The sequence below is a fragment of the Zosterops lateralis genome, assembly GCF_965231275.1.
Source record: "Zosterops lateralis genome assembly, chromosome: 38".
Taxonomy (NCBI): Eukaryota; Metazoa; Chordata; class Aves; order Passeriformes; family Zosteropidae; genus Zosterops; species Zosterops lateralis.
In genome coordinates this window covers 51159-75737 of record NC_139798.1, presented here as the reverse complement: position 1 = coordinate 75737, position 24579 = coordinate 51159, and the positions used below count along the sequence as shown (strand labels likewise).

Sequence of the window (24579 nt, the reverse complement as noted above, 5' to 3'; positions counted from 1 at the left end):
TTCTCCCTCCTCCTTCGCCCAGCCCGCGCCGCTCGCCCCGCCCTCCCCCGCTCCCATTGGCGTTCTCTCCTCCCTTCCTCTCTCTGATTGGTTCGCTTAGTTGTCTGTCACTATTCAGCGATGCTGATTGGTTGCTATGCCTCAAAGCGTCGGCGCTGCGGATTGGCGGATGAGACGCGCGCGGTGATTGGCTGAGAGCGAGGCCACGCCCCCTTTTCCTGCCGCGCTGTTGTCTTGGCGACGCGGCCTAGCGCGGCCTGTGGAGCCTGAGCTCGAGTAGAGCCGGAACCCAACGGCCAAAAAACGCTTTAAAAAACATTTTTTTGGGTAAAAATCTTAAAAATGAGATTTTAAAGCGTTGAGGGAAGTTCTGGGGCTGAAAAAATGGATTTGAGGCCGTTTTGATGAGGTAAATTGAGGGGGGGAAAACAGAGATAAAAATAAAAACAAAAATCCCTTAAAAAATTCCCCAAATTCCAATTTTTCTACCAAATTCACAAATTTTCTCCCTTTTTATCCTCGTTTTTTTTGCTTTGGACCCAAATCTGCCTCATTTAGGGAGATTTTCGGGGTTTTTGGAGAAAAATCCCATTTTTTAACTTAAATTCCCTCAAAATGTCAAAAATTGGTCCAAATTGGAACAAAATTTCCTCAAATTCCACCAAATTTTCGTCAATTTCCACGAATTTCCCCCAATTTCAAGGTTTTCCCCCAATTCTATTCGATTTTTATATTTTTTTCTTATTTTTTAAAGTTTTACCCAAAATTTCTTCATTTTTATTCAAATTTCGCCCAAAATCTTCATTTTTTCCCCCCAAATTTTCCTGATTTTGGTGAAATTTTCCCCATTTTTGCCCATTTTTTTTCCTTTTTTCCTACAATTTTCTCCAATTTCTCAATTTTCCTTCAAAATTTCGGGGGTTTTTTTTCCAAATTTTTCAAAATTTTCCGAAAAATTTCCTATTTTTTTCCAAATTTCCCCCAAAATCCCTAAAAAATCCCCAAAAAATGCCCCAAAATTCCACTTTTCCTCTCTAAAATTCTTTTTTTCCCCTTAAGTTTTTCAATTCTCCCCAAAAATTCACCAAATCCCCTTAAAATCCTCCCAGAATTCTGGGATTTCTCAGAAAAAATCCAGATTTTTCTCCCAAAAACCCAATAAAATCCCTGGATTTTCCAAAATATTGAGGATTTCCCCCCAAATTTCACTAATTTCCCAAAAATATCCCCCCAAAATTCCAGGATTTTCCCCAAAAATGTCCCTAAAATTCCCAGATTCTCCAAAAAAAAAAAAATTCCAGGATTTTTTTTTTTTCCCCCAAAATTCCAAAATTTTCCTCTAAAATTCCAGGATTTTTCTCCAAAAAATTCCCTCCAAAATTCCAGGATTTTTCTTCCAAAATTCTCAGATTTTCTCCCAGAATTCCCAGATTTTCCCCCAAATTTTAATTTTTTCCCCAAATCACCCGAATTTCCCCCCAAAATTCCAGGATTTTCCCCAAAATGTCCCTAAAATTCCCAACTTTTCCTAAAATTTTCAGGATTTTTCTCCAAAATTCCCCAATTTTCCCCTTAAAATTCCCCAAATTTTTCCCAAATCCCCAGATTTGCCCCAAATTTCCGGATTTTTTCCTGAAATTCTCGAATTTCCCTTCAAAATTCCAGAATTTCCCCCAAAAATCTTCTCTAAATTCCAGGATTTTCCTAAAATTTTCAGGATTTTCCCCCCAAAAATTCCAGAATTTTTCCCCCAAAATCTCAGGATTTCCCATTAAAAAAAAATCCCTCAAAAATCCTCCCAAAATTCCACCAATTCCCCCCAAAAATTCCATGATTTTCTCTAAAAATCCCCCCAAAATTCAGTTATTTTCTCCCTAAACCCCCAAATTCCCCCCAAACCCCAAAATTTCCCCAAAATTCCTCCCAAAATCCTCAAATTTTCCCCCCAAAATTCCCAATTTTCTCCCTAAAATCTCAATTTTTTTCCTCAAAATCCGTTAAAAATTCCAGGATTTTTCCCCCCAAATCCCCCAAAATTTCAGAATTTTCCCCCAAATCCCCCAAAATTTAAATATTTTCCCTCAAAACCCCCAAATTTCTCCCCCAAAACCCCCAAAAAGAATCACAGAGGCAAAAATTTATTTTTCAGTTTATTGGTCAGTCCATTTGTCTGATGGTTTTTTTGGGGTTTTATTCCAAATTTCTCCAATTTTTTCCCAAAATTTAAAAATTTTTCCCAAAATTTCTCCCCAAAATTTCTGCAATACCCCAAAATTTTCCCCAAAATTCTCATTTTTTTTCAAAATTCTTCCAAAATTCCCCCAAAATTCACCTTTTTCCTCATAAAATTCTCAAAATTTGCCCCCGAATTTCTCATTTTTCTCCCAAATTCCCCCAAATTCCAGGATTTCCCAAAAAAAATCCAGATTTTTTTCCTGAAAATTCCCAAATTTCCCCCCAAAATCTTCCCTCCAATTTTAGTTTTCTAGATCAGCCCAAAAATTCCCCAATTTTTTCCATTTTTCCCTCGGATTTTTTATGTTTTTCTCAATATTTTCAATTTTTATCTTCAATTTTTTCCTCATTCTTCAATTTTTTTTTCTCTTTTTTTTTCCACTTTTTTCCAAGATTTATTTTTTTTTTCTGAGACTTTTTTCCTTTTTTTTCTTTAATTTTTTTTTCAAGTATTTTCATCAATTTTTTTCAATTTTTTTCCCCCAAACTCTTCCCATAATCCCCAAATTTCCCCCCAAAATCCCAAAATTCCCCCAAAATCTTCCAATTTTTTTCCCAAACCACCCAAATTTCTCCCCCCAAACTTCTCCCAAAAATTCCCAAATTTTTCAACAAAATTCCAGGATTTCCCTCCCAAAAAAATCCCAATAAAATTCCAGGATTTTTCTGCCAAAATTCTCAGATTTTTCCCCCCAAAAAACCCCCAATTTTTAACCAGAAATTCCCAATTTTTGACCCCAAATTTCCACCCAAAATTTCCAATTTTTGACCCCGAATTTCCCCGTTTTTCACCCAATTTTCCACCCAATTTTCCACATTTTCCACCCGAATTCCCAAATTTCCCCAAAATCCCCCCAAAATTCCTCCAATTCCCCCCAAAAGTCCCAAAATTCCCCCAAAATCTTCCAATTTTTTTTCCCAAATCACCCAAATTTCCCCCAAATCCCAAAAATTCCCCCCAAAGTCCCCAATTTTTTCCGCAAAATTCCAGAATTTTCCCCTCAAAATCCCTTAAAATTTCAGAATTATCCCAAAATTTCAAGATTTCCCCCCAAAACCCCCGAATTTCCCCCCAAAACAACCACAGAGACACAAAACACCATTGAAGCATTTTATTGGTCGCTGGATGTGTCAATCACAGTCTGGGCCTCTCCCCATTGGCCGATCACAGTCCGATGGTGTAGGATCTCCCCGTGGGGTTGTGGAGGGCGGAGGGGGCCGGTGACGTCACCGCCCACTCGTACCACACCTTGCTGGGCGTGGCCACGCGCCAGAAGGCGACCGACACTTCCTGCCCCGCCCGGACGGGGACGGGCTGCTATTGGTGGGGAGAAAAGGGGAGGGGTTAGTGCGGACACGCCCACAAAGATGGCCGCCGGGTGGTCAGTGTGAGTGGCCATTGCAACCAAGGTCAGTGGGAATGGCCACACCCACCAAGATGGCGGCCAATGGTTAATTGGGGGGGGTCACACCTACCAAGATGGCCACACCCACCAATATGGCTGCCAGTGCTCGGTTAAGGTGGTCACACCCACCAATATGGCCACGCCTACCAAGATGGCTGCCAGTGGCCAATTAAGGTGGCCATGCCCATCAAAATGGCCACCAGGGTCAGTTGGTGTGGCCACGCCCACCAAGATGGCTGCCAATGATCAGTGTGAGTGGCCACACCCACCAATATGGCCACACTCACCAATATGGCCACCAGGGTCAGGGCAAGTGGCCACGCCCATCAAGATGGCCGCCAATGGTTAATTGGGGTGGCCACGACAACCAAGATGGCCACAGACACTTCCTGCCCCGCCCGGACAGGGACCGGCTGCTATTGGTGGGGAGAAAAGGGGCGGGGTTAGTGCAGACACGCCCACAAAGATGGCCGCCGGGTGGTCAGTGTGAGTGGCCATTGCAACCAAGGTCAGCGGGAATGGCCACGCCCACCAAGATGGCTGCCAATGGTTAATTGGGGTGGTCACACCTCCCAAGATGGCCACACCCAACAATATGGCCGCCAATGGTCAGTGTGGGTGGCCACGCCCACCAAGGTCAGTAAAGATGGCCACGCCCACCAAAATGGCTGCCAATGGTTATTTGGGGTGGACACGCCTACCAAGATGGCCACCAGTGGTTAAGGGGAGTGGCCACACCCACCAAGATGGCTGCCAATGGTCAATGTGAGTGACCACACCCACCAAGATGGCTGCCAATGGTTAACTGGAGTGGCCACGCCCACCAAAATGGCTGCCAATGGTTAATTGGAGTGGCCACGCCCACCAATATGGCTGCCAATGGTTAATTGGAGTGGCCACGCCCACCAAGATGGCTGCCAATGGTTAATTGGAGTGGCCACACCCACCAAGATGGCTGCCAATGGTTAATTGGAGTGGCCACACCCACCAAGATGGCTGCCAATGGTTAATTGGAGTGGCCACGCCCACCAAGATGGCTGCCAATGGTTAATTGGAGTGGCCACGCCCACCAAGATGGCTGCCAATGGTTAATTGGAGTGGCCACACCCACCAAGATGGCTGCCAATGGTTAATTGGAGTGACCACGCCCACCAAGATGGCTGCCAATGGTTAAATGGGGTGGCCACGCCCACCAAGATGGCTGCCAATGGTCAATGTGAGTGACCACGCCCACCAAGATGGCTGCCAATGGTTAAATGGGGTGGCCACGCCCACCAAGATGGCTGCCAATGGTCAATGTGAGTGACCACGCCCACCAATATGGCTGCCAATGGTTAAATGGGGTGGCCACGCCCACCAAGATGGCCACGCCAAAATTTTTCAGATTTTTTTCTTGTAAATTTCCCAATTTTTCCTCCTGAAATCTTTTAAGTTTTTCCACCCAAAAATCCCGAAATTTTTTTTACCCAAATTGGTCGAATTTTCACACAAAGTTTCCAGTTTTTCACCCAAATTCTCTATTTTTATTCCAACTTTCCACCCAAAATTCCCCGTTTTCAGCCCAAATTTCCCGCCAAAAATTCACCATTTTACCCCAAAATTTCCAATTTTTCACCCAAATGTTTCATTTTTCCACCCAAAATTCCCCATTTTCACCCAAATTTCCGATTTTTTCACCCAAATCTCCCGATTTTTTTCCCCAAATTTTCGCATTTTACACCCAATTTTTCCGCCCAAAATTCCCCATTTTTTCCCCCCAAATTTCCATTTTTTCACCCAAATTTTTTTCTTTTTCCACCAAAAATTCCCCATTTTTGATCCCAAATTCCCCAATTTTTACCCCAAATTTCCACCCAAAATTCCCCATTTTCCACCCAATTTTCCCGCCCAAAATTCCCCATTTTTTACCCAAAATTCCCCATTTTTGATCCCAAATTTCTCCAAATTTTAACCCAATTTTTGACCCAAAATCCTCATTTTTCCACCCAAAATTTCCCATTTTTAACCCAAATTTCCACCCAAATTTCCCCATTTTCCCCCCAAAATTCCCAATTTTTCCCAAATCCCAATTTTTTCCCAAAATTCCCATTTTTTACTCACTTTGATGGGGAAGAAAATGGGGAACCAGGAGAACAATCCCGGGGAGTGAGTCTCGGGCCGGATGCCTGAAAATCCAAAATTCCCCTTTTTTTACCCAAAAATCCAAAAAAATTTCCCAATTTCCCCAAAATTTCCCGTTTTTCCCAATTTAGCCCCAAAAAATCCCTTTTTTTTTCTGTTTTTTTATCAATTTTTTTTCGTTTTTATCCCAAAATTTTCCAATTTTTTTCTCAAATTTTCTGATTTTCTTTCCCGATTTTTTTCAATTTTCCTCCAAAATTTCTCCGTTTTTTTACAATTTTTAATTCTTTTCCCAAATTTTTCGAATTTTCCCAATTTAACCTGAAAAAATCCCAAATTTTTCCACATTTATTCAAAATTCTTGCAATTTTATTCCAATTTTCCATTTTTTCTCAAAATTTTTCCTTTTTCCCCCCAAATTTTTCCACTTTTTACATTTTCTCCACCAAATTTTTGACTTTTTCCCAAAATTTCCCATTTTTCCCGCCAAATTTCCCCTTTTTCCGCCCAAAATTCCCAAAGATTTTCCCAATTTCCCCAAAATTTCCTGTTTTTCCTCAGATTTCCCAATTTAGCCTCAAAAATTCCAATTTTTTCCCCTTTTTCCCTGATTTTTCTTTTTTTATCCCTGAATTTTTCCTTTTTTTTTTTCCCATTTTTTTCCAGTTTTCCCAAATTCTTTAATTTTCATACAAAACTTCAAGTTTTCCCCATTTTTTCCTGTTTTCCACCGAATTTTCTTGTCATTTTTTACCAATTTTTCCCAATTTCTCCCCATTTTTTCCCAATTAATCCCCATTTTTTCCCAATTTTCTCCCCAATTTTTCCCCAATTTTTTCCGCATTTTTCCCGAATTTTTTCCCAATTTTTTCCCAAATTTTCCCCATTTTTTCCCCCAAATATTTCCCAAATTTTCCCCTAATTTTTTCCCCATTTTTTCCTTTTTTCCCCAATTTTTCCCCCAATTTTTGCCCATTTTTCCCCAATTTTTTCCCCCAATTTTTCCCAATTTTTCCCAATTTCTCCCCATTTTTTTCAGTTTTTTTTTTCAATTTTTCCCCAATTTTTGCCCATTTTTTTCCCAATTTTTCCCAATTTTTCCCCAACTTTTTCCCCAATTTTTTCCCAATTTTTTCCCAAATTTTCCCCATTTTTTCCCCAAATATTTCCCAAATTTTCCCCTAATTTTTTCCCCATTTTTTCCCCATTTTTTTTCCTTTTTTCCCCAATTTTTCCCCCAATTTTTGCCCATTTTTCCCCAATTTTTTCCCCCAATTTTTCCCAATTTCTCCCCAATTTTCTCCCAATTTCTCCCCATTTTTTTCAGTTTTTTTTTTTCAATTTTTCCCCAATTTTTGCCCATTTTTTTCCCAATTTTTTCCATTTCTTTCCCCATTTTTTCCCCAATTTTTCCCCAAATTTTTCCCAACTTTTGCCCAATTTTTGCATTATTTTTTCCCCAATTTTTCCCAATTTTTTCTGGGTTTTTTTTTCCCCACTTTTTCCCAAATTTTGCCTTTTTTTTCCCCCAATTTTCCCTCAATTTTCCCCAATTTTTTCCCCAATTTTTTCCCCAATTTTCCCCCCATTTTTTCCCCTATTTTTCCCTGGTTTTTTTTCTGGATTTTTTTTCCCGAATTTTTGCCTTATTTTTCCCCAATTTTTTCCCCAATTTTTGCCCAAATTTTTCCCCAATTTTTGCCCAAATTTTTCCCATTTTTTCTCCATTTTTTTCTTTTTTTTCCCCAATTTTCCCCATTTTTTCCCCAATTTTTTCACAATTTTTCCTACTTTTTGCCCAATTTTTTTTCAATTTTTCCCAATTTTTGCCCAATTTTTTTCCCCATTTTTTCCCCAATTTTTCCCAATTTTTCCCCAATTTTTGCCTTATTTTTTCCCCATTTTCCCCCAATTTCCCCCCAATTTTTTCCCCAATTTTTCCCCAATTTTTCCCCAATTTTTCCCCATTTTCTTCCCAATTTTTCCCCCAATTTTTCCGAATTTTTTGCCCATTTTTTGCCGAATTTTTCCCCAAATTTTCCCTTTTAGCCCCACCCACTTTTCATCCTGTTTTCCTTCTTTTCTTCCCCATTTTTTCCCCATTTTTTCCCCAATTTCTTCCCAGTTTTTTTCTCAATTTCTTCCTGTTTTTTCCCCATTTTTCCCTGTTTTTTTTCCCCCAATTTTTGCCTTATTTTTTTTCTCAATTTTCCCCCAACTTTTCCCCAATTTCTCCCCAATTTTTTCCCAATTTTTCCCCAATTTTTCCCCAATTTCTCCCCAACTTTTCCCCAATTTTTTCCACACTTTTTCCCCAATTTTCTCCTCATTTTTTTCTCATTTTTTTCCCAACTTTTGCCCAATTATTTCCCAATTCTTCCCCAACTTTCCCCAAAATTTTTCCCAATTTTTTCTTTTTTTTTCAAATTTCCCCCAAATTTTTCCCAATTTTCTTCCCGTTTTTTGCCTTATTTTTTTCCATTTTTTCCCGTTTTTTCCTCAATTTTTTTCCATTTTTTTCCCCAATTTTTTCTCATTTTTTTCCCCAATTTCTCCCCATTTTTTCCCATTTTTTTAACAATTTTCCCCCAATTTTTTCCCATTTTCTTTACACTTTTTGCCCAATTTTTGCCCATTTTTTCCCCAATTTTCCCCCAATTTTTCCCTCAATTTCTCCCTAATTTTTCCTCAATTTCTCCCCAATTTTTCCCCATTTTTTCCCTATTTTTTCTCTTTTTTTCCCCCATTTTTTCTCATTTTTTCCCCAATTTTCCCCAATTTTTTCTCATTTTTTCCCCAATTTTCCCCAATTTTTTCTCATTTTTTCCCCAATTTTTCCCTCATTTTTCCCCAACCTTTCCCCATTTTTCCCCCATTTTTTCCCCAATTTTTCCCCATTTTTTCCCTATTTTTTCTCTTTTTTTCCCCATTTTTCCCCATTTTTTCTCTTTTTTTTCCCCATTTTTCCCCATTTTTTCTCATTTTTTCCCCAATTTTTCCCCAATTTTTTCTCATTTTTTCCCCAATTTTTTCCTCATTTTTCCCCAACCTTTCCCCAATTTTCCCCATTTTTCCCCCAATTTTTCCCCATTTTTCCCCATTTTTTCTCTTTTTTTCCCCCATTTTTCCCCATTTTTTCTCATTTTTTCCCCAATTTTTCCCCAATTTTTTCCCAATTTTTCCCCATCTTTTCCCCAATTTTTTCCTCATTTTTCCCCCATTTTTTCCCCAATTTTTCCCCAATTTTTCCCCATTTTTTCCCTATTTTTTCTCTTTTTTTTCCCCATTTTTTCTCATTTTTTTCCCCAATTTTCCCAATTCTTCTCATTTTTTCCCCAATTTTTCCCCAATTTTTTCTCATTTTTTCCCCAATTTTTCCCCAAATTTTCCCCAATTTTTCCCCAATTTTTCCCCATTTTTTCCCCATTTTTTCCCTATTTTTTCTCTTTTTTTCCCCATTTTTCCCCATTTTTTCTCATTTTCTCCCCCAATTTTTCCCCATTTTTTCCCCATTTTCCCCCCAATTTTTCCCCATTTTTTCCCCATTTTTCCCCCAATTTTCCCCCAATTTTTCCCCAATTTTTCCCCATTTTTTCCCCATTTTTCCCCCATTTTCCCCCTTTATTTCAGCCCCTTTTCTCACTGAGTGTGACATCCTGGTAAAGTCGTGTCTCGAAGTATCCGGCGAAGCCGTGCAGGACCGTCCCCACCTGCACCTGCCACGAGAGCTCCGTGAACCGATTGTTGTCGGGACAAGGCTCTGAAAAAAAAAATCAAAATAAAATAAATTTAAATTAAAATAAAAAAAATCCCCATTTTTTTCTGAGCCATTTTGGGGTTTTTTAGAATTTTTTTTCGGATTTTTTTTCGCGACTTTTTTGGGCTTTTTTTTCGGATTTTTTTCTGATTTTTTTTTTCAATTTTTTTCAGATTTTTTTCCGATTTATAAAACTTATTTTTAATTTTTTTCTGATTTTTTTTCAATTTTTTTCCGATTTTTTTCCGATTTATAAAACTTATTTTTAATTTTTTTCTGATTTTTTTTCAATTTTTTTCCGATTTTTTTCCGATTTATAAAACTTATTTTTAATTTTTTTCTGATTTTTTTTTCAATTTTTTTTCAGATTTTTTTCCGATTTATAAAACTTATTTTTAATTTTTTTCTGATTTTTTTTTCAATTTTTTTTCAGATTTTTTTCCGATTTATAAAACTTATTTTTAATTTTTTGCTGATTTTTTTTTTTTTCCGTTTTTTTCTAGGGTTGTTTTCTCCTTTTTTCTGGGGTTTTTCGCCCCCCTTTTTTTTTTTTCCCCCAATCCCATTTTGGGATGTTTCCTCTTTTTTTAAAATTATTTTTCCAATTTAGTGAGTTTTTGGGCCATTTTTCCTGGAATATTTTGTAAATTTTCCTTTGATTTTTTTTTATTTTTTCCCCAAATTTTTCAGATTGTTCTCCAAATTTTTTTATATTTTTTCCCTATTTTTTTTTCATTTTTTTTCCCAGAATTTTTGACATTTTTCCCCCCAGATTTTTTTGTTTCATTTTCCCCAAATTTTTTCCCCAAATTTTCCCAAATTTTTGGGCCATTTTTCCTGGAACATTACGTAAATTTTCCATTGAATTTTTTTGATTTTACCCCAGAATTTTTTTTTATTTTTTTCCCAGAATTTTTTTTTATTTTTCCTCTAATTTTTTTACATTTTTCCCAGATTTTTTTTTTTTTATTTTTCCCAAATTTTTGCCACATTTTCCTGAGTTTTTGGGGAGATTATTTTTTAGAATTTTTGGGGTTTATTTCCCAAAATTTTTGATTTTTTTCCTCCAATTTTTTTTCATTTTTTTCCCCAATTTTTTTTTCATTTTTTTTCCCATTTTTTTCTCTCATTTTCCCAAGTTTTTGGGCCATTTTTCCCGGAATTTTTTCCGACATTTTCCCCAAAATTTTTTGTAAATTTTCCCTTGAATTTTTTTGGGTTTTTTCCCCAGAATTTTTCGATTTTTTCCCCAAAATTTTGGACTTTTTTTCCATAATTTTTTGGGATTTTTCCCCAAATTTTTGAGATTTTTTTCCCCAAAATATTTTTGATTTTTTCCCCAATTTTTTTTTTATTTTTCCCCAATTTTTTTTCATTTTTTTTTCCCCAATTTTATTTCCCACATTTTCCCAAATTTTTGGGCCATTTTTCCTGGAAAATTTTGAACATTTTCCCCAGAATTTTTTGTAAATATTCCCTGGAATTTTTTGATTTTTCCCCAGAATTTTTAGGATTTTTTCCATAATTTCTTGGGTTTTTTCCATAAATTTTTTGGGATTTTTTCACAAAAATTTTGCGGTTTTTTCCCAGAATTTTGGTGTTTTTTTCCCAGAAATTTTGGGGTTTTTTTTCCCAGAATTTTTTTTTTTTTTTTTCCCAGAATTTTTTGGGTTTTTTTTTCCAGAATTTTGTGGGTTTTTTTCCAGAATTTTTGTAGGTTTTCCCTGGAATTTTTGGAGTTTTTTTCCCCAGATTTTTGGGTCTTTATTCCAGAATTTTTGACGATTTTTCCCCAAATTTTTAGATTTTTTCCCCAATTTTTTTTTTACTTTTCCCCCAATTTTTTGTCATTTTTTTCCCAATTTTTTCCCCACATTTTCCCAAATTTTTGGGCCATTTTTCCTGGAATATTTTGAAGATTTTCCCCAGAATTTTTTTATTTTCTCCCAAAAAATTTTGAGATTTTTTTCCCCAGATTTTTGATTTTTTCCCCGATTTTTTTTTATTTTTCCCCAATTTTTTTTTCATTTTTTTCTCAATTTTTTTGCCACATTTTCCTGAGTTTTTGGGAAGTTTTCTCCAGATTTTTTTTTTTTTTTCCCCAGATTTTTTTTCACATTTTCCTGAGTTTTTAAAGAGATTTTTTTCAGAATTTTTGGGGGTTTTTTTCTCAATTTTTTTTTTATGTTTCCCAAAATTTTGGGGGTTTTTTTCACAGATTTTGGGGGGATTTTCCTGAATTTTTTTTTTATTTTTCCCCAATTTTTTTTTTTTCATTTTTTTCCCAATTTTTTCCCCACATTTTCCCAAAATTTTTGGGCCATTTTTCCTGGAATATTTTGAAGATTTTCCCCAGAATTTTTTGCAGCTTTTCCCTGGAATTTTCTGGACTTTTCCCCAGAATTTTTTTGACTTTTTTTCCATAATTTTTTCGGATTTTTCCCAATATTTTTGGATTTTTTCCCCAGAATTTTCTGGATTTTTTCCATACTTTTTTTGTATTTTTTTCCCCAAATTTTTGAGATTTTTTTTTCCCCAAATTTTTGATTTTTTCCCCAATTTTTTTTTATTTTTCCCCATTTTTTTTTTTATTTTTTCCCCGAATTTTATTTACTTTTCCCCCCAATTTTTTTTTTAATTTTCTCCCAATTTTTTCCCACATTTTCCCAAATTTTTGGGCCATTTTTCCTGGAATATTTTGTAGATTTTCCCCAGGTGAATGAAATTTTTTTTTCATTTTTTCCCCAAATTTTTTGATTTTTTTCCCAAAATTTTTTTATTTTTCGCCCAATTTTTTTTTAATTTTCTCCCAATTTTTTCCCCCACATTTTCCCAAATTTTTGGGCCATTTTTCCTGGAATATTTTGGATTTTTCTCACCTGGATTTGGGTGCTGGAAGGTGAAGCAGGGCAGGGGTGGCGCCACCTGGTGGAAATTGTGGAGCCTCACAACGTACGGGGTCTCAAATTGCGCCTGAAAAATCAAAAAATTCCCCAAATTTTCCCAAATTTTCCCACTTTTTCCTCAAATTTTTTAATCTAAATTTGAATTTTCCCGAAGTTTTTTAATTTTAGCCCCAAATTCCCCCAAATTTTTCCATTTTTTGCTTTTTTTTTCAATATTTTTCTGATTTTTTTCTATTTTTTCAAATTTTCCTCAAATTTTTTCCTCAATTTTCCCCTTTTTTAACTCAAATTTTTCAGTTTTTTTTCCCTCTTTTCCCCCATTTTTTCCTGCATTTTTTTTCCTGTTTTTTTTCCCCATTTTCTCCCTTTTTCTTTCCTTTTTTCCCTCCATTTTTCCTCTTTTTCTCCATTTTTTCCTGTTTTTTTTCCCTTTTCTCCCATTTTCTCCCCCATTTTCCCCCCCCCCGTTTTCTCCCCATTTTTTTCCGTTTTTTTCCTGATTTTTTCCCCCTTTTTACCCCATTTTTTCTCCATTTTTCCCGTTTTTTTCCCCATTTTTTCCTGTTTTTTTTTCCTGCTTTTCACCCCCATTTTTTTCCTGCATTTTTTTTTCCTGGTTTTTTTTTTCCTTTCTTCCCCCTTTTTTCTTTTTTTTTTTTTTTTTCATTTTTCCCCATTTTTTCCTCATTTTTTCCTCTGTTTTTCCATTTTTTTCCTGTTTTTTTTTCTCATTTTTTCCTCTGTTTTTCCATTTTTTTCCTGTTTTTTTTTTTCTCATTTTTTCCTGTTTTTTCTCCCCATTTTTCCCCCCAAAATTCCCATTTTTTCCTGTTTTTTTTACCTTTTTTCCTTTTTTTTTTCCTATTTTTTCCCCTCATTTTCCCCCATTTTTTCCTGTTTTTTTTTAATTTTTTCCCATTTTCTCCCCCTTTTTTTCCTGTTTTTTCCCCCATTTTTTCCTGTTTTTTTCCCCATTTTCCCCCCTTTTTTCCCCCTGTTTTTTTTTCCCATTTCCCCCCCATTTTTTCCTGGTTTTTTTTTTATTTTTTCCCCATTTTTCCCCCCATTTTTCCCCCATTTTTCCCCCTTTTTTCCCCATTTTTCCCCCCATTTTTTCCTGGGTTTTTTTTGTGGTTTTTTTCCCCATTTTCTTCCCATTTTTTCACTTTTTTTTTCATTTTTTTACCCTTTTTTTTTTTCTGTGTTTTCTTCCTTTTTTCCTGTTTTTTCCCCCATTTTTTCCTTTTTTTCCCCCCCATTTTTCCCTCCATTTTTCCCCATTTCCCCCCATTTTTTCCTGTTTTTTTTTCCATTTTCCCCCCAATTTCCCCCCCATTTTTTCTCCCCCTTTCCCCCCATTTTTTCCTGATTTTTTTTCCCTTTTTTCCTTTTCTTTTTCCTATTTTTTCCCCTCATTTTTCCCCATTTTTCCAGGTTTTTTTTCCCCATTTTCCCCCCCTTTTCCCCCATTTTTTCCTGTTTTTTTTCATTTTCCCCCCAAAATTCCCATTTTTTCCCCATTTTGTCCCCTTTTTCCCCCTTTTTCCTGTTTTTTTTTCCCCCATTTTTCTCTATTTTTTCCTGGTTTTTTTTTCCATTTTTCCCCCATTTTTTCCCTTTTTTTCCTGGTTTTTTTCCCCATTTTCACCCCATTTTTTTCCTGGTTTTTTTCCCTCTTTTTTCCCCCATTTTTCCCCATTTTTTCCCCATTTTTCCCCCTTTTTTCCCCATTTTCCCCCATTTTTTCCTGGTTTTTTTTTCCCCATTTTCCCCCATTTTTTCCCCATTTTCCCCCATTTTTTCCTGTTTTTTTTTCATTTTCCCCCCAAAATTCCCATTTTTTCCCCATTTTGTCCCCTTTTTCCCCCTTTTTTCCTGTTTGTTTTTTTTTTCCAATTTTTCCCTATATTTTCCTGGGTTTTTTTTCCATTTTCCCCCCATTTTTTCCCTTTTTTTCCTGTTTTTTTTTCCCATTTTTTCCCCATTTCCCCCATTTTTTTCTCCATTTTTTTCTCCCCATTTTTCCCCCCTTTTTTCCCCAATTTTTTCCTGTTTTTTTCCCCCATTTTTCCCATATTCCCCCCATTTTTTCTCCCTTTTTTCCTTTTTTTTCCCTTTCTTCTCCCCTTTTTTTCTTTTTTTTTTTTCATTTTCCCCCATTTTTTCCTCATTTCCCCCCCATTTTTCCATTTTTTCCCTGTTTTTTTCCCCATTTTCCCCCCATTTCCCTCCCATTTTTTTTCCCAATTTTTCCCCATTTTTCTCCATTTTCCCCCATTTTTCCTCATTTTTTTCCCGTTTCTTCCCCCCTTTTTACTTTCTTTTTTTTTTCATTTTTCCCCATTTTTTCCTCATTTTCCCCCCAATTTTCCATTTTTTCCTGTTTTTTTTTTTCCATTTTCCCCCCAATTTTCCCCCATTTTTTTCCTGGTTTTTTTTTCCATTTTCCCCCCATTTTTCCTCCAATTTTCCCCCATTTTTCCTGTTTTTTTCCCCCTTTTTTTCCTGTTTTTTTCCTGTTTTTTTTTATTTTTTTCCCCATTTCCCCCCCATTTTCCCCCCATTTTTCCCCCATTTTTCCCCATTTTTCCCCCATTTTTTTCCTGTTTTTTTTTTATTTTTTCCCCATTTTTTCCCCATTTTTTCCCAATTTTTTCCTGTTTTTTCTTCCCATTTCCCCCCATTTTTTCCTTTTTTTCCTCATTTCCCCCCATTTTCCCCCCCATTTTCCCCCATTTTTCTCCCATTTTCCCCCATTTTTTTCCCCATTCTTCCCCAGTTTTTTCCCTTATTTTTCCCCCATTTTTCCCCCAGTTTTCCCCATTATTTTTCCCCCCAAATCCGGGTTATTTTGTTACCTCGGGGTGCCGGTCGTGCTCCCGGCAGCCCCTGACCTCGTTGTAGAGTTTGGAGGAGGAAACCGGGGCCAGGAACGACGTGTACGACTGAGGGATGGACACTCCGTCCTCTGAAATTCCCAAAAAAACACAAAATTCGGGATCCCAGAAAATCCCAAAATTCCCTTTCCTCGAATTCCCCCAAAATTCCCAAAAAAATCTGGTTTTTCCCCCAAAAAATTTGATTTTTCACCCCAAAATTCACATTTTTTCCCATTAAAATTCCCATTTTCTCCCCAAAATTCCCATTTTTTCCTCCAAAATTCTCTTTTCCCCAAAATTCCCATTTTTCCTCCAAAATTCCCATTTTTTCCCATTAAAATTCCCGTTTTTCCCCCCAAATTCCCATTTTTTCAACAAAAAATCCCATTTTATCCCCCAAAATCACAATTTTCCCCCAAAATCCCCATTTTTCCCACCAAAATCCATATTTTTCTAATCAAAATTCCCAAAATTTCCCCCAAAATTCCCATTTTCCCCCTAAAATAATTTTCCGTCACAAAATTCACATTTTTTCCATTAAATTTCCCGTTTTCCCCCTACGAAATTCATTTTCCTCATTAAAATCCCCATTTTCCAACCAAAATCCCCAATTTTTCCCCCCAAAATAATTTCCCCAAACAAAATTCACATTTTTTTTCCATTAAAAATCACGTTTTCCACAATAATTCCGATTTTTCTCCAAAAAAATCCCATTTTTCCCCCAAAATTCCCAAATTTTTCCGCAAATTTCTGTTTTTGCCCCAAAATTCCCATTTTTCTCCCAAAATTCCCAAATTTTTCCCCAAAATTCCCATTTTCCCACCCAAAAATTCCCTTTTTTTCCTCCCAAAATTCCCTTTTTTCCCCCAAAATTCCCAATTTTTACCCCCAAAATTCCCATTTTTCACACAAATTCCCATTTTTCTCCCAAAATTCCCATTTTTCTTCCACAATTCCCTTTTTTCCCCCCAAATTCCCTTTTCCCCCCCAAATTCCCATTTTCCACCCAAAAATTCCCATTTTTTTCCCCAAAAATTCCCAAATTTTTCCCCTAAATTCCAGGTTTTGCCCCAAAATTTCCATTTTTTCCCCAAAATTCTCATTTTGTCCCAAAATTTCCCATTTTCCACCCAAAATTCCCACTTTTTCCCATCAAAATTCCCATTTTCAACAAAAATATCCCGAAATTCTCCCCAAATTCCCATTTTCCCCCCAAAATTCCCGTTTTCCCCAAAATTCCCAAATTTTTCCCCCAAATTCCCAAATTTTTCCTCCAAATTCCCGAATTTTCCCAAAAATTCACATTTTTCTAATTAAAATTCCCATTTTTTCCCTCAAAATAATTTTTCCCCAGAAAATTAACTTTTTTTTCCCATTAAAGTTCCCATTTCCCAAAAAATTTTCTTTTTTCCAACCAAAATTCCCATTTTTTCCCCCAAAATTCCCAATTTTTCTCTCATTTCCCCCATTTTTTGCCCTTTTTCCCCCCAAATTTTTAAACTTTTTCCTTTTTTTTTTCCATTTCTGATTTTTCCCTTTTTTTCCCCATTCCCATTTTTTTCTTTCCTCTTCCCCCACATTTTCCCCTTTTTTTACTCATTTCCACCAAACTTTTTTCCACTTTTTTTCCCATTTTTCCTCTTTTTTCCCCCCTTTTTCTCCCCATTTTTTCCCCCCATTTTCCCGCCATTTCCGCCCCAATTTTTCCCCAAATTTTTTCCTCCAATTTTCCAATTTTCCCAATTCCCCCTTTTTTTCCCCATTTTTCCATCCCCTCTTCTCTTCCCTCACCCTTTTATCCCAATTTCCCCATTTTTCTCCAATTTTTTCTCCACTTTTTTCCCATTTTTCCTCTTTTTCCCCCCATTTTTTCCCCAATTTTCCCCTATTTTTTCCCCATTTTTTACCGGTTTTCAGCCCAATTTTTTTCCATTTTTTTCCCCCAATTCCCCAGTTTTCCCAATTCCCCCTTTTTTTTCCCCATTTCCCCCATTCATTTCCCCTTCCCCCACCCTTTTATCCCAATTTCCCCATTTTTCTCCCAAATTTTCCCCACTTTTTTCCCATTTTTCCTCTTTTTCCCCCCATTTTCTCCCCATTTTTTCCCTCCATTTTCCCGCCATTTCACCCCAATTTTTTTCCAAAATTTTCCCCCCAATTCCCCAATTTTCCCAATTCCCCCTTTTTTTTCCCCATTTCTCCCATTCGTTTCCCCTTCCCCCACCCTTTTATCCCAATTTCCCCATTTTTCCCCCAATTTTCCTCCACTTTTTTCCCATTTTTCTTCTTTTTCCCTCCATTTTCCCCCATTTTTTCCTCCATTTTCCCGCCATTTCCGCCCCAATTTTTCCCCAAATTTTTTCCTCCAATTTTCCAATTTTCCCAATTCCCCCTTTTTTTTCCCCATTTTTCCATCCCCTCTTCTCTTCCCTCACCCTTTTATCCCAATTTCCCCATTTTTCTCCAATTTTTTCTCCACTTTTTTCCCATTTTTTCCTCTTTTTCCCCCCATTTTTTCCCCAATTTTCCCCTATTTTTACCCCATTTTTTACCACTGTTTTCAGCCCAATTTTTTTCCAATTTTTTTCCCCCAATTCCCCAATTTTCCCAATTCCCCCTTTTTTTTTCCCCATTTCCCCCATTCCTTTCCCCTTCCCCCACCCTTTTATCCCAATTTCCCCATTTTTCTCCCAATTTTCCTCCACTTTTTTCCCATTTTTCCTCTTTTTTCCCCCATTTTCTCCCCATTTTTTTCCTCCATTTTCCCGCCATTTCGCCCCAATTTTTTTCCAAAATTTTTCTCCCAATTTTCCAATTTTCCCAATTCCCCCTTTTTTTTCCCCATTTCCCCCATTCACTTCCCCTTCCCCCACCCTTTTATCCCAATTTCCCCATTTCTTCCCCCAATTTTCCTCACTTTTGTGCCTGATTTTCCCCCCATTCGCTCCCATTCAAATCCGATTTTTTCCCCCATTTTTTCCCCGTTTTTGGTCATTTCTCCCCCGATTTTCTCGGGGTTTTTTTTGCCCGATTCGGGGTTTTTTCAGCCCAAATCCCGGCTGACCTTTGAGGCAGCCCCGGGCCCCGTCCAGGCACTCTGGGGACAGCTCGTTGTCCCCGAAGGAGCCCAGCAGCTCTGACACCACCAGGTCTGCGGCCTCCGGGGCCTCCCAGCCCCTCATGTCCCGCGAAACCACCGACACCTGCGAGCCCCACTCCTCCCACTGGCAGTTCTCCAGCCTAATTAGCAATAATTAACACTAATTAATAAATTAATAACCATTAGTAACTCACACGATCAATCCGGATGAAAATCTGATAAGGGATGGATAAAATATGGGTGATCAATAACCCCACCCAGACCCCCCCTGCATCTTTTCCGCTCTTAATTAGCCTTTTTTTGTTCATTAACAGCCTTGTTTACCCTTAATTAGTGGTAATTAGTTCACTAATAATCATTAATAATCCGTCAATCAATTGGGGAGAAATTCTGATAAGGGATGGATAAAATATGGGTGATCAATAACCCCACCCAGACCCTCCCTGCCACTTTTCTGCTCTTAATTAGCCTTAATTAGCTTTAATTAGTTCATTAAGAGGCTTAATTACCCTTAATTAGCATTAATTAGGTCATTAATAACCTTTAATAACTCACTGATTGATCGGGGAGAAATTCCAATAAGGGATCAATAAAATATGGGTGATCAATAACTTCCCCAGACCCTCCTTGTGGCGTCTCCACCCTTAATTAGCCTTAAAGAGCTTTAATTAGTTCATTAAAGGCCTTAATTACCCTTAATTAGCATTAATTAGGTCATTAATAATCGTTAATAAGCCTCCAATCAATCGGGGAGAAGTTCCGATAAGGGATCAATAAAATATGGGTGATCAATAAATCCCCCCAAACCCCCCCTGCCACTTTTCTGCTCTTAATGAGCTCTAATTAGCCTTAATTTGCTCATTAATAACCTTAATTGGCCTTAATTAGTGCTAATTAGGTCATTAATAATCGTTAATAAGCCTCCAATCAATCAGGGAGAAGTTCCGATAAGGGATCGATACAATATGGGTGATCAATAACTTCCCCAGACCCTCCCTGCGGCTTTTCCACCCTTAATTAGGCTTAAAGAGCTTTAATTAGTTCATTAAAGGCCTTAATTACCCATAATTAGCATTAATTAGGTCATTAGTAACCTTTAATAACTCACTGATTAAGCAGGAAGAAATTCCGATAAGGGATCGATAAAATATGGGTGATCAATAACCCACCCAGACCCCCTCTGCCACTTTTCTGCTCTTAATTAGCCTTAATTAGCTTTATTAAGTTCATTAAAGGCATTAATTACCCTTAATTAGCGTTAATTAGGTCATTAATAACCTTTAATAACTCACTGATTGACCGGGGAGAAATTCCGATACGGGATCGATAAAATATGGGTGATCAATAACTTCCCCAGACCCTCCTTGTGGCGTCTCCACCCTTAATTAGCCTTAAAGAGCTTTAATTAGTTCATTAAAGGCCTTAATTACCCTTAATTAGCATTAATTAGGTCATTAATAATAGTTAATAAGCCTCCAATCAATCAGGGAGAAGTTCTGATAAGGGATTGATAAAATGGCGGGTGATCAATAAATCCCTCATTGGTTTCTATTGGTCCCTATTGGTCCCTATTGACTCCCATTGATCCGTATCAATCCCTATTGATTGGTACCAATCCCTATTGATCCGTGATCTGTATTAGTTCCTATTGATCCCTATTGATTCGTATTGATCCCTATCGGTTCCTATTGATTCCTATTGATCCGTATCAATCCCTATTGATCCGTGATCTGTATTAGTCCCTATGGATCCCTATTGGTTCCTATTGATCCCTATCGGTTCCTATTGATCCCTATCAGTTCCTATTGATCCCTATTGATTCTTATTGGTCCCTATTGACTCCTATTGATCCGTATCAATCCCTATTGATCGGTATCAATCAGTATTGATCCGTGATCTGTATTAGTTCCTATTGATCCCTATTGGTTCCTATTGATCCCTATTGGTTCCTATTGATCCCTATTGATCCCTATTGATTCTTATTGATCCCTATTGACTCCTATTGATCCGTATCAATCCCAATTGATCCGTGATCTGTATTAGTCCCTATTGATCCCTATTGATCCCCATCAATCCATATCAATATTGATCCCTATTGATCCCTATTGATCCCTATTAACCCCTATTGGTCTCTATTGATCTGTACCAATCCCTATTGATCCCTATTGATCCCCATCAATCCCTATCAATCCTGATCAGTTTGTATCAATTCCTATTGGTCTCTATTGATCCGTACCAACCTGTATTGATCTGTATTGATCCTCTATTGATCCTGATTGGTAATGATTCCTATTGATCCCTATTGGTCTCTATTGATCCGTACCAACCCGTATTGATCTGTATCGCTCCCTATCAATCCCTATTGATCCTGATTGACCCGTATCGATCCCTATTAATCTCTATTAGTTTCTATTGATCGGTACCAATCCGTATTGATCCGTATTGATCCCTATCAATCCCTATTGATCCCTATTGATCCCTATGGGTCTCTATTGATTGATACCAATACATATTGATCTGTATTAATTCCTATCAACCCCTATTGATCCATATCGATCCCTATTGATCCCTATCGATCCCTATTGATTGGTACCAATATATATTGATCCCTATCAATTTCATCAATCCCTATTGATCCACATCGATCCCCATCTATCTTAATCAACTCATATTGATCCCTATTGATCTCTATTGGTCTCCATTGATCGGTACCAACCCATATTGATCTCTATTGATCCCTATTGGTCCCTATTGATCCTGATTGACTCGTATTGATCCCTATTGGTCTCTATTGATCTGTACCAATCCCTATTGATCTGTATTGATCCCTATCAATCCCTATTGATCCCTATTGATCCTGATTGACCCGTACTGATCCCTATTAGCCTCTATTGACCCCTATTGGTCTCTATTGATCTTTACCAATCCCTATTGATCTGTATCTATTCCTATCAATCCCTATTGATCCTCATTGACCCGTATTGATTCCTATCGGTCTCTATTGATCTGTACCAATGTATATTGATCCCTATCGATCCCTATTGATCAGTACTAATATATATCGATCCCTATTGATCTCTATTGATCCATATCGATCCCTATTGATTTCTATTGATTCCTATCAATCTCTATTGATCCTCATTGATCCGTATCAATCCCTGTTGATCCCTATTGACCCCTGTTGGTCCCTATTGATCCGCACCGACCCGTATCGATCCGTATCGCTCCCTATCGATAGGTATTGATCAGTATTGATGGGTTATCGATCGGCACTCACGTGACCACGGCGTTGGGGTTTTTCTCCACGGCGTAAATCCGGACCTTGGCCCCGGCCTGGCGGGCGGCCCTGAGCACCGCGGCCACCAGGGGCCCCCGGCCGGCCCCCAGCACCATCACCACCCTGAAAACGGGAAAAATCACCCCAAAATCAGACTCGGGACCCCAAAAAACCCCAAAAACCGCCCCAGAAATACCCAAAATGGCCAAAAATCATCCCAAAATCCCCCCCTGAGCACTGCGGCCACCAGGGGCCCCCGGCCGGCCCCCAGCACCATCACCACCCTGAAATCATCAAAAATAACCCCAAAATCAGCTTTGGGACCCCAAAAAACCCCAAAAACTGCCCCAGAAATACCCAAAATGGACAAAAATCATCCCAAAATCCCCCCCTGAGCACCGCGGCCACCAGGGGCCCCCGGCCGGCCCCCAGCACCATCACCACCCTGAAATCATCAAAAATAACCCCAAAATCAGCTTTGGGACCCCAAAAAACCCCAAAAACTGCCCCAGAAATACCCAAAATGGACAAAAATCATCCCAAAATCCCCCCCTGAGCACCGCGGCCACCAGGGGCCCCCGGCCGGCCCCCAGCACCATCACCACCCTGAAATCATCAAAAATTACCCCAAAATCGGCTTCTGCACCCCTGAAAACCCCAAAAACCGCCCCAAAAATACCCAAAATGCCCAAAATTTACCCCAAAATGGGCCCAAATTACCCCAAAAACCAAAACAAGCAGAAATCGCCCAAAATCATCCCAAAACCAGCCCCAAAAAAACCCCAAAAATCAATCCAAACATGCCCAAAAATGGGAAAATTCACCCCAAAATTGGACTCTGAACTCCAAAAATCCCAAAAAAACACCCAAAAACCACTAAAAAGGGTCAAAAATTACCCAAAAATCACCAAAATTACCCCAAAATTGCCCTAAAAAAAAGGCCAGAAATCACCCCAAAAATCACCCCAAAAACAACCCCAAAAATCCCCAGAACCAGCCCACAAAAAACCCCAAAATTCACCCAAAAAATGCCCAAAAATGGGAAAATTCACCCCAAAATCAGACTCAGGACCCCAAAAACCCCAAAAAATGACCCTAAAAACACCAAAATCGCCCCAAAAATGGGAAAAATCAGCCCAAAATCAGCTTCGGGACCCCAAAAAACCCCAAAACCAGCCCCAAAAACACCCAAAACGACCAAAAATCACCCCCAAACCCACCAAAATTACCCCAAAACCTAAAAAATAACCCCCAAAAATACCAAAAATGGGAAAATTCGCCCCCAAAATAAGACTCAGGACCCCAAAAAACCCCAAAACCGCCCCAAATATGCCCAAAATGGACAAAAATTACCCTAAAAATGGCCAAAATTATCCCAAAAACGCTCTAAAAAAAACCCGCCAAAAATCACCCCCAAAACAACCCCCAAAACCTAAAAAAATAACCCCAAAAATAACAAAAAATGGAAAAATTCACCCCCAAAATCAGACTCGGGACCCCAAAAAAACCCCAAAAATGCCCAAAATTGACAAAAATTACCCTAAAAATGGCCAAAATTATCCCAAAAACAAAACCCGGCAAAAATCGCCCAAAATCATCCTAAAAACAGCCCCAAAAACCCCAAAATTCACCAAAAAAATGCCCAAAAATGGGAAAATTCACCCCAAAATTGGATTCTGCACCCCTGAAAACCCAAAAAACACCTTGAAATTGCCCCAAATGGCCAAAAATGACCCCAAAAATCACCCCAAAATCACCCCAAAAAACCCACAAAAAATCCCCAGAATCATCCCAAACAAAAAAACCCCAAAATTAACCTAAAAAAACCCCAAAAATTAGAAAATTCACCCCAAAATTGGTTTCTGCACTCCAAAAAACACAAAAAATGCCCCGAAATTGCCCAAAACAGCCAAAAATTACCCCAAAATCAGCCCAAAATTAACCTGAGAAACACCAAAAATCACCCAAAATCAGCCCAAAAACAACCCCAAAAATCCCCAAAACCAGCCCAAAAAAACCCCCAAAATCATCCAAAAAAACCACAAAAATGGGAAAATTCACCCCAAAATCAGACTCAGGACCCCCCAAAACCCCAAAATTTGCCCCGAAAACACCAAAATTGTCCCAAAAATGGGAAAATTCAGCCCAAAATGGGCCCCCTGAGCACAAAATTTTGGGGTGAATTTGGGGGATTTTGGGGCCGTTTTGGGGCATTTTGTAGCATTTCAGGGCAGGATTATTTTGGAATTTGGGGGTTTTTGAGACAGAATTTTGGAGAATTTTGGGATTTTTGGATCGGATTTTTTTGAATTTTGCATTATTTGGGTGGAATATTTGGGATTTTGGGGGTTTTGGGGCAGATTTTGGGGCGAATTTGGGGTATTTTTGGGCAGTTTTGGGGCATTTTGGGACATTTTCGGGCTGGATTTTTTGTGATTTTTGATGTTTTTGAAGCAGAATTTTGGTGAATTTTGGGATTTTTGAATCGGATTTTTTATAATTTTGGGATATTTTGGTCCGATTTTGGGGATTTTTAGGAATTTTGGGGGTTTTGGGGGCAGATTTTGGGGCAAATTTGGGGGATTTTTGGGCAGTTTTGGAGGATTTTGTGGAGTTTTCGGGCTGGATTTTTTTGGGGATTTTGAGGTTTTTGAAGCAGAATTTTGGGGAATTTTGGGGTATTTGAATCAGATTTTTTTTATTTTTTGGATATTTGGGTGGGATATTTGAAAATTTGGGGTTTTTTGGGGTGGATTTTGGGGCAAAATTGAGAGATTTTGGGGCGGTTTTGGAGCATTTTGGGGTGTTTTCGGGCTGGATTTTTTAGGGCATTTTGAGGTTTTTGAGGCAGAATTTTGGGGAATTTTGGGGTATTTGAATCGGATTTTTTTTATTTTT

General features: G+C 37.9%; 1 protein-coding gene across 1 annotated transcript in view; it reads right to left on the bottom strand.

Moving 5' to 3' along the window:
- Nucleotides 1-3338: 3338 nt before the first annotated feature.
- PRMT5 (protein arginine methyltransferase 5) overlaps nt 3339-24579 on the bottom strand; it is a gene marked incomplete at its 5' end in the record, with an annotated part of 39668 nt that continues 18427 nt past the window's right edge. Inside the window, 7 exons of the mRNA XM_083882168.1 lie at nt 3339-3553; nt 5742-5806; nt 9406-9522; nt 12399-12492; nt 15284-15393; nt 18369-18544; nt 21682-21804. Of these exons, the coding sequence (XP_083738294.1) occupies nt 3401-3553; nt 5742-5806; nt 9406-9522; nt 12399-12492; nt 15284-15393; nt 18369-18544; nt 21682-21804 (838 nt within the window). The 3' untranslated portion in view covers nt 3339-3400. The remainder of the gene's footprint in view (nt 3554-5741; nt 5807-9405; nt 9523-12398; nt 12493-15283; nt 15394-18368; nt 18545-21681; nt 21805-24579) is intronic.